Source organism: Salvelinus sp. IW2-2015, linkage group LG18 (genome assembly GCF_002910315.2).
Source record: "Salvelinus sp. IW2-2015 linkage group LG18, ASM291031v2, whole genome shotgun sequence".
NCBI lineage: Eukaryota > Metazoa > Chordata > Actinopteri > Salmoniformes > Salmonidae > Salvelinus > Salvelinus sp. IW2-2015.
In genome coordinates this window covers 1,068,558-1,078,701 of record NC_036858.1, presented here as the reverse complement: position 1 = coordinate 1,078,701, position 10,144 = coordinate 1,068,558, and the positions used below count along the sequence as shown (strand labels likewise).

At 40.3% G+C, this 10,144-nt stretch overlaps 1 protein-coding gene across 3 annotated transcripts in view; it reads left to right on the top strand.

Moving 5' to 3' along the window:
• Positions 1 to 386: 386 nt before the first annotated feature.
• LOC111978779 (protein shisa-6-like) overlaps positions 387 to 10,144 on the top strand; it is a 144,692-nt gene continuing 134,934 nt past the window's right edge. For all 3 annotated transcript variants that reach the window (XM_070448226.1, XM_070448225.1, XM_070448224.1), the window contains exons 1-3: positions 387 to 451; positions 983 to 1,991; positions 5,551 to 5,711. In XM_070448226.1, coding sequence (XP_070304327.1) covers positions 1,459 to 1,991; positions 5,551 to 5,711 — 694 coding nt within the window. In that variant the 5' untranslated portion in view covers positions 387 to 451; positions 983 to 1,458. The remainder of the gene's footprint in view (positions 452 to 982; positions 1,992 to 5,550; positions 5,712 to 10,144) is intronic.

The window sequence follows — 10,144 nt, the reverse complement described above, 5'->3', positions numbered from 1 at the left end:
GCCCAGGAGTAGTAGCAGCTGCCTTGGCAGCAGCTAATGGGGATCCTCAATTAAATACACCTATAAATATGTACATATCTACCTCAATTACCTCGTACCCCTGCACCTCGATTTGGTACTGGTACCCTGTGTATATAGTCAAGTTATCATTACTCTTTGCGTATTTATTATTACTTTTATTATTAGGTGTTATTACTTTTCTATTATGTATCTATTTTATTTATTTCTGCATTGTTGGAAAGGGCCCGTCACTAAGCATTTCCCTGTTAGTCTACACCTGTTGTTTACGAAGCATGTGACGAATACATTTGGATTTGATTGATTTGATTTGACGTAAGAAAGAGCGAGGGAGATGAGGGAGGAGAGAAGAGAGGTCTCGAGCTGAGCTTTCATATCCCAATCACTCTCCTCGCGCCAGACAGAGAACAAGTCAACGGGAATCTTGATCGGGGTAGGTTTCATCACCATACGTTTTCTATCTTTGAACTATTGCGTGTGCCTCGCATTAACGTGCAGATAAATAAATCACATTGCGTTGTGTTGTGCTTTTCTGTAAGATAGAATGAATAACTTTTAAGTAAGCCTAATATATTGAAATATGCTATTCTTCGGCGATATTTTACTGAGTTAAAACAAATATTTGGCTGCAATTAAAACCGTTTTGAATGTATCGGTTCTACTCTATTCGAATTTTATTCAAAAACTTTAATGCATTTGGAAAGTTCCAGTTGCAATGGAATGTCTGTACATCGAAAGGGGTTTTTAACAAGCGCGTCTTGACTGCATGCAGCCGTTATGACAAGCCCAGAATCCCTGAATGTCAAACATTTCACGAAAAGGATGTGACAAAAATACCGCCGTTCAGAATAAATTATTGTGGTTTCCATCGCGTGGATAAATTGTTGGCTTTGATTAGACTTAACGCACTCCCCTTGACGTGCGGATAATGGCTTATGAAGCGTTTTGTTTGTTTCCTCTATAGCGCAACTTTCACCACAACAAGAAGATGTGAACACAAGCCCTGCCATGTAAAGACGACTCGTCTCAAGGCGCCCCACATAAATCAGTACCTTAGACAGCGACACCCGGCCGTTTTCAGCATCTCCAACCCGGCGGAAAGCACACAGTCCACTGCACTCGACTGTCCTACCAGAGCGCAACCAAGGCATGCAGTTCCGTGAATGACGATTCTCTCTATCAGAGCGCAATGGGTTTCAGAAGCGCTGCTATTACTGATATACTTAACTAATTGCGTCTTCGATACTGATGCTATTCATTCTTCTAGCCAGTATGGTAACAGTATCGATCGTGAGAGGACCAACGCGAGTGGCAGGTGACGAGGGTTGTAACAGCCTTGTTGGACTGAGAGCCTGAGACCCCTATCACATTCACTTCACTGCCAAGTCAGAGAAGATCACAAGCGTCGCGTCGGAAGTGAATTGACAAGTTAGACACACCATGGGGATAAGGCACCTTTTGCTGCTCCTCATATACCTGGATCCCCTGAGCGTTCTCTGCGCCGGGACAGGAGGCAAGAAGATGAAACCCGTGACCAAGCGGACTCCCAAGGCGAAAGACACCAACATCACCGCGGTGATCCCCACCGCTGCGCCGCAGAAGAACACGACCAAGGACTACGATACGTGCACTGGTTACTACGACGTGAGCGGACAATTTGACAGAGAGTTTGCGTGTAACAACACGGTTCACCGCTACTGCTGCGGGTCCTGCTTCCTGCGGTTCTGCTGCCAGGAAAAAGAAAAACGGGTGGATCAGTCAAGCTGTAAAAACTACAACAAGCCGGACTGGGTGAAAACGCCCCCCCCGTCGCCAGCCTCGACGGGACAGCCTTTTGACCCGAGTATGGACCAGACGAACACCGCGGTGTACATCACCTGTGGGATCATAGCTTTTATTTTAGTGGTGGGAGTTTCGGCTAAAGTTGCCTATGACAAAGCCACAGAGCCTCCTCAGGAAATGAATATCCATAGGTAAGTCAGAATGAATGACTTAATAAATGAATGAATGAATCAATGAATGAACGAATGAACGAATGAATGAATGAATGAACGAATGACTTAATAAATGAATGAATGAATGAATGAATGAACGAATGACTTAATAAATGAATGAATGAATGACTTAATAAATGAATGAATGAATGAATGAATGAATGAATGAATATACATGTCTGCTTGGGGGCAAATCCCCGTTTTATATGAAACATGATGAAACATGATCTGGTCTTTTGTGTCTTTTATGTCCCTTGAACTAAGAATACTAGTTGCACCTTGAAAATAATTGTTATGACATTAATGGGTTAGAGGTCAGAGTTCATTGGAACATGGTCACATGAGATTGAGTACATCTTTGACTTCCATTTTACATAATGTACTGTGAGGTGTCACGTGTCTCTTCCTGGTACAGTAGGCTACAGATAAAGATTTTTCTATATGAAAAAAAAACTTGACTTTTAACCAGGTTGATGCTATGTCCTGCTTTATACAAATCATTTGATCACCCACTACCAGAATGCTATTAAATCTGGTACACTAGGCTAGTTTACACACACAATAAATGATGTATATCGTTACAAACCAAAGAACCCCTATCTGTACTATTTAGAACCATCATGTGTGTGTGTAAACCAGCCTAGTGTACCAGATTTAATGGCATTCTGGCATTTACTCTCAATTCTGTATAATCCAATGACATATAATAAAAACAAATGCATGTACCATTTGGTGCTATACGGAACCTTTTTTGAAGGTTCTATAAAGAACCCTGCTCATAAGGTTCTGAATGGAACTGGTATGGTGCTATAAAGAACACTTTCCTAAGGTTCTATGAAGAACCATTAATTCTATATAGCACCAAAAAAGGGTTCCGCTATGGTTACAACCCTTTTTGGGGCTATATAGAATGCTTTTTTTATGGTTCTTTATAGAACCATCATGGAAAAATGGTTCTCAATCTGAAAGGTTCTTTGTAGATCATTTCGTGGAACCATACATGGTTATTTATTCTGTTAAGCCATATTATACTGTTAAACTTCCATAGGTGTTACTGTGTTAATTAACAGTTTAAGTGAGCTGCCTCTGGAACAGCTGGGGGTCCCCAAGAAAATAAATACTGAGTGATTTAATCAAACGTTCTCAATTGATGCAAAACATTGTTTCTAGATATAGTCATATATAACACAACTGATTAGATACACTGGAATGAGACTCTCATTCACGGTTGCACAAAAAAAGCTATGCGCGAACCACACCCCAAAATATTCTAATGAGTCTCCTCCCCTACATTTTAATTATCACTAAAAGAGCAAAGAATCCTTTTGTGAACTGTAAAGAACCATTGAAAGGCTCAAAGGGTTCTTTGAATCATTATGGTTCCACATAGAACCATTAGCCTTCCCAAAGAACCCTTGAGGAACTTTTTTTTTTTTTGTACACATGAAAGACCAAAGTAATTGCAGAGGTGTTCAAAGGGAAATATTTACATGATTTGGGAAAGCTTGCATATCAGTTGTGTGGTGAAGGACTGATCCTACTGATGTATATTTTATGTATTTTTTTGTTGTTGTATGTTTCACTGCAGGTGTTGTGACAAATCTAGTTTCTGCATCATAACATGAAGCCGATGTAATACTATGGAGAGCACTGACAGTGCATCATCGCTTCAAATACAAACAGATAAATCCAGACGCACAACAATGTCTATACACATTTCCCTCGTAAAATACTCATAAAATGTCAAGGCCTTTGCTAAGTTAAAACAAACCATATTGTCATAGACCATAAAATAGAAAATAAAACCTCTAATCCAACCCCTCTCACCCTGACCTAACTCTAGTCCCATAGCACCTATCATACCAACACGTTCTCTGTGGTGGTGGTGGTGATGGTGGTGGTGGTGGTGGTGGTGGTGTGCATTCTCAGACTGCAGTGGTGAACTGACATGGGTTAAACAGGGCTATGTTGGAGTCTTCCACAAAGTAGCGGTCTGCAGTTATGTGTTTTCTCAGTTGTTTTCTGTCTCCCTCTGGGGCTTTGCCACCTTTACGTTTAACCACAGACTAGTGGACAACACATGATGCTGGAGAGCACACATCAATGAGTAACCGCTGATACACATTGTAGTCTCCCGCTATGAAGCATGGTCCTTTTATACATGCGTGGCGCAACACTGGAGTAATCTAGAGACATACAATAATGTGTGACGCACAGGCGGCCGGTGGCACCTTGATTGGGGAGGACGGGCTTATAGTAACGGCTGGAACGATATCAACGGAATGGTATCAAACACATGGTTTCCATGCGTTTAATACCGTTCCATCCACTCCACTATTGTGAGTCGTTCTCCCCTCAGCAGCCTCCTGTTGTATAACATTAAGGTTAAAGTATCATTGTAGTTGCCTGACACGTCTGCACCACAGCAAATCCAATGATAAATACATAACTGCAAAACTCAGATGTGAAATAAATAAAAACAGGGACAATATTTATAGAACAGAAGAGGTTACGCTGTACATATATTTGTCATGCACAAGGCTTTGAGCAATCGCAGCAATGCAAACATCATTTGATTTCCTCCTCTTCAAAAGGCTCAGCCAGAAAAAAATAACTATTTGTGTTATTTTCTGTCATGATGCTGTTGAGTTTTTCCGTTCCCTCTCTCCCCTCTCCTTCTCACCCTCGAGGGTGCCATACCTCCGTATGCACCTGGTGTCGGCCTGAAAAACACTCCAATTCAACCCAATTATAACGGCTTCTCATAAACACAACTATGCTTCTGTTTCTGTTGTTAGTATATTTGTTATCGTCACTGTTTTGTTAATAGAGTGGATGTCCACGCCCCCATGGACATCTAATTAGCATAATAACAAAACCCCATAGAATCTGTCCGTTTAAGTGAGACGTATCTAGCTTGGGCTTGCGTCCTCAATCCACAGCATCTGCCGATGCCGGTCTTCCGCATCTGTGGTGAAAGGTGGCAGAGCTACAGTGGTATTTGTCAGACCATGAGACATGCCGAAAATGTAGTGCCGAAAAATGGGTAAAATAAATATAAAAATAATTTGCTCATCTATCTTATATCTCTCAGATATAAGACAGACACTTCAAAATGTACTTCCTTTTGTTTTATTTTTGGACTGTCTGTTTTGCCATATATGAATATGTTATTCAGTTATGTTTCTATGGGGTAATAGCAGTAATACCAAATTCAATATTGCATCAAATATATATATATTTTTTAAACAAATTATACTTACAGGGGTTCCTAATATTCCAAATCAAATACCTAAATGATCCTTCTTATGACCTTCTTGTATGTTAGCACAGTAGAATCCCATCCCCGGGCCCTTATACCTCAGGGGGTTATTAATAACGGTTCTCTATGACCATTCAGTGCCAAGAAAAAATGTACTCTCACTCACCTTGGAGTGTATTGTAAATGCTTGGAGAAGTGAGCTGAATAGATGTATCAGTGACTTTTGGTGCACAAACTTTTATCAAAATCTGCCATTTTTTCCCTCTGTGTCCACAGGGCCCTTGCAGACATCCTGAGGCAACAGGGACCCATTCCCATTTCTCAATATGACTGTGAGAACTTTTCAGCCATGAACGGCTCTCCCAAAGACAACACTCCTCAACAAACCTCCTCCAAGAACCACTACACCCCTGTCCACCAGTCCAAGTCCAACCATGGTACGTGACCTTTATAGTATGGTACATATATTCTACTGTTTTCAGTACATATCTTCAAAGACAAATTGGTGAAGTATTATGGGCTAACGGGGTGAAGTGTGTGAATGTGTTGGTGCACTATCATTATGTTTCCAGTAGCGATGCATGGGTAAAATCACTGGGAAAGCCAAGCCAGAAAAAAAATTGCCATATTGCAACCTATGTGTTGTGATAACTGTGTTGTTTGCTCTATAACCTGTTAGTTCATATGCCTTGACACCGTAATATATAGGCCTAAAGCAGAGACAATAAGAAGACACAGGGTAGAATAAATTCAACCACACCTTTGTTTCATCACACAACCAGAGAGCGACCTCTGTCCGGTGAAGTCCACGAAGCATATTACATGTTACAAACAGTTACATTACCTACAGCATGTTCAAGCAAGTTAATGTTTCTGACGTTTTCTGACTACGAAACAACATTTGATTTAGAACCACAGAGAGTTACCGCAAGTCGCAAAGGAAACAGGAGCTGCCTCCACTATTCCAGCACCATTTCAACTACAACATCATCAAATCACCTCTGCTTATTCTAATACAGTGACAACTAAAAGATTCCCAAAACAATTTAGTCCAATCATAATATCATATGACTGTCCATGGTACTAATTTCTGTGTGTGTGTGGGTGCTTGCAAGAAAAAACACTTATTGACTCACCCTACTTCTAGAGAAACGCCAATGCCATCCTCCTCTCTTTCATGTTGCCGAAATGGTCTGTCACTTTGTCATACAGTACACGCTTTTAGTTGTTGTTGTCCAAGGCTACCTGGCTAAAATGCTTGCTCGCTAGACTAACTTCCTTTCATGGGCAACAATTAGCCAGCTAGTTAACATTAGCCTACTTCCATCAGGCCAGGGGCATAATGTATAAATTAATGATTGGATCGGATTCGCCATTATAATCATTGGCCAGTACGAAGAGTTAAGTAAAACCACAAGTCCAAATCCCTATTCATCTATGGCTAATTTAGGAAATATATCGTTTTAGTTAGCTCGCAAGCCTTTGGAGGACAACACAACGAGATGCAACAATTACATTTATATCTGTCAACAATGACGTTTGGCTTTTGATATGATGCGATAGGTGTGAAGCCAAATCCAAACTGGATTCCCTCGATACTTTCTTTTGGTGCGCCAGGATCATTCACAGTTGAGCTGAATGCTGATTGGCTATTATTTAATAATTTTTGTTCATCAATGCTCGCTGGCTTCTCTTGCATTGAATGCTACGGGCGGCAACAATGTCATACCCTTTTTGAACCAGACGCATCAGATAGATGGTGTGTACACATGCAGAGACAGAGGGGGCGCTGTTTCGCTTGCTTGGATGCTTTCTCCGGTCAGATACATTCAGCCTCTTGCGAATTAAAGGAAAATTATAAAACATAGAGAGATGAAAGATACATCATTTTATTGGGGTGGGGTGGGGAGGGAGCCAGGCTTCCATTGGAATCCATGAGTACATGCCACTGTGTGCTTCATTACTTTGTGTGTGTGTGTGTGTTTATATGAGTCTCCCATTGTGTGTTTATTCAGTTTCTGTGTGTATGAGAGCACACATTGTGTGTTTATTCAATTTCTGTGTGTATGAGAGCACACATTGTGTGTTTATTCAATTTCTGTGTGTATGAGAGCATACACTGTGTGTTTATACAGTTTTTGTGTGTATGAGAGCACACGTTGTGTGTCCACAGCATGCTGCCTTCCCTGTCAGTGGTGTAATCTCCTATGTATGCATCCCGTAATCATCCAATTTGTGCAAGAGAGAGAAAGGTAGGGATAGAGACAGTAGAGAGCGAGAGGAATAGAGACAGTAGAGAGAGAGAGGGAGAGAGAGAGAGAGGGAGAGAGACAGTAGAGAGAGAGAGGGAGAGAGTAGAGAGAGAGACAGAAAGAGGGCCTGTCAGTGTAGATAACTGTGGCTAGCAAGGGAACGGGGCCGGGCAATCGCTGGAAGGGTGGAAACGATAGACGCTGGCACACAGAGACCGCAGCGAGACCGTGACCGCTCGGCACGCGGGGTAACGTGATTCGACCACACGGCTGGTAGGTGGGAACAGAACACCACTGACAGGTTGTACTCTGGGGTATGGGCTCTCTGAAGAGATAGAGTTAACGTGAGACAGCTTTGTGGTTGCAGGATTGTGAAGCAGGTCTGAGTCGAGAGAGAGGGACAGAAAGAGAGGGAGAGAGAGGGAGAGGGAGAAGGAGAAGGAGAGGGAGAGGGAGAGGGAGACGGAGACGGAGACGGAGACGGAGAAAGGTGTTTGAGAGATACACAGTGAGACAGAAAGACAATTGAGAGAGGAAGAGCAGCCGTACTTGAATTCTAAATAGTAGACTGACTGGGTATACACAAATAGGATGTTTTAATGTATGTGGCACTCGAGTATGCTCAAATGCCAGGATGTCATACTCACTTCTGATTTTTACCCAGTACAAATTCACTGCGTGCTATGGAGGAAAATAATCAGCTTTTCACGTGTGTTTGACAACAGCTGATAATCAGATCGGGGACGGGCTGTAGCAAAATGAACGACTGGAGGGAAACACTTTAGATTACACATTCTCAGTATGGGTGAGTCTAGTATTAGATTACACATTCTCAGTATGGGTGAGTCTAGTATTAGATTACACATTCTCAGTATGACGAGCACTCACCAATACTTTAGAATGTGTAATCTAATACTTGACTCACCCATACTGAGAATGTGTAATCTAATACAATACTCAACATTCTTAGAATGTGTAATCTAAAACTAGACTCACCCATACAGAGATTGTGTAATCTAATATTAGACTCACTCATACTTAGAATGTGTAATATAATGCTAGAATCACCAATGCTGAGAATGTGTAATCAAATACTAGAATCACCCATAATGAGAATTTTTGAACTAATACTAGACCCACCAATACTGAGAATGTGTAATCTAATACTAGACCCACCAATACTGAGAATGTGTAATCTAATACTAGACTCACCAATACTGAGAATGTGTAATCTAATACTAGACTCTACCATTCTTAGAAATTGTAATCTAAATCTTGACTCACCCATACTGAGAAATTGTAATCTAATATAATAATCAAACATTCTTAGAATGTGTAATCTAATACTAGACTCACCCATACTGAGATTGTGTAATCTAATACTATACTCACCCATACTGAGGATGTGTAATCTAATACTAGACTCACCTATTCTGAAAATGTGTAATCTAATACTGACTCACCCATACTGAGAATATGTAATCTATTACTAGACTCACCCATAATGAGAATGTGTAATCTAATACTAGACTCACCAATACTGAGAAGTATAATCTAATACTAGACTCACCCATACTGAGAATGTGTAATCTAATACAATACTCAAACATTCTTAGAATGTGTAATCTAATACAATACTCAAACATTCTTAGAATGTGTAATCTAATACTAGACTCACCCATACTGAGAATGTGTAATCTAATATTAGACTCACCCATACTGAGAATGTGTAATCTAAATATTAGACTCAACCATACAGAGAATGTGAAATCTAATATTAGACTCACCCATACTGAGAATGTGTAATCTAATACTAGACTCACCCATACTGAGACCGCGTCGTCTAATACTAGACTCACCCATACTGAGAATGTGTAATCTTATACGAGACTCACTAATACTGAGAATGTGTAATCTAATACTTGACTCGCCCATACTTGAGAATGTGTAATCTAATACAATATTCAAACATTCTGAGAATGTGTAAATCTAATACTAGACTCACCCAACTAGAATGTGTAATCTAATAATATACTCAAAACATACTGAGAATGTGTAATCAAATACTTCTCACCCATTCAGAGAGTGTGTAATCTAATACTATACTCAAACATACGTAGTATGTGTAATCTAATACTATACTCACCCATAGTGAGAATGTGTAATCTAATACTAGACTACCTATTCTGAAAATGTGTAAAATCTAATACTAGACTCAACCATACAGAGAATGTGTAATCTAATACTTGACTCGCCATACTGAGAACGTGTAATCTAATACTTGACTCGCCCATACTGAGAATGTGTAATCTAATAATATACTCGCCCATACTGAGAATGTGTAATCTAATACAATATTCAAACATTCTTAGAATGTGTAATCTAATAACTAGACTCCACCATACTGAGAATGTGTAATCTAATACTAGACTCACCCATAATGAGAATGTGTAATCTAATACTAAGACTCACCCATACTGAGAATGTGTGTAATCTAATACTAGACTCACCCATAGTGAGAATGTGTAATCTAATACTAGACTCACCCATACTGAGGTTGTAATCTAATACTAGAACCACCCATACGAGAATGTGTAATCTAAATACTAGGACTCAAC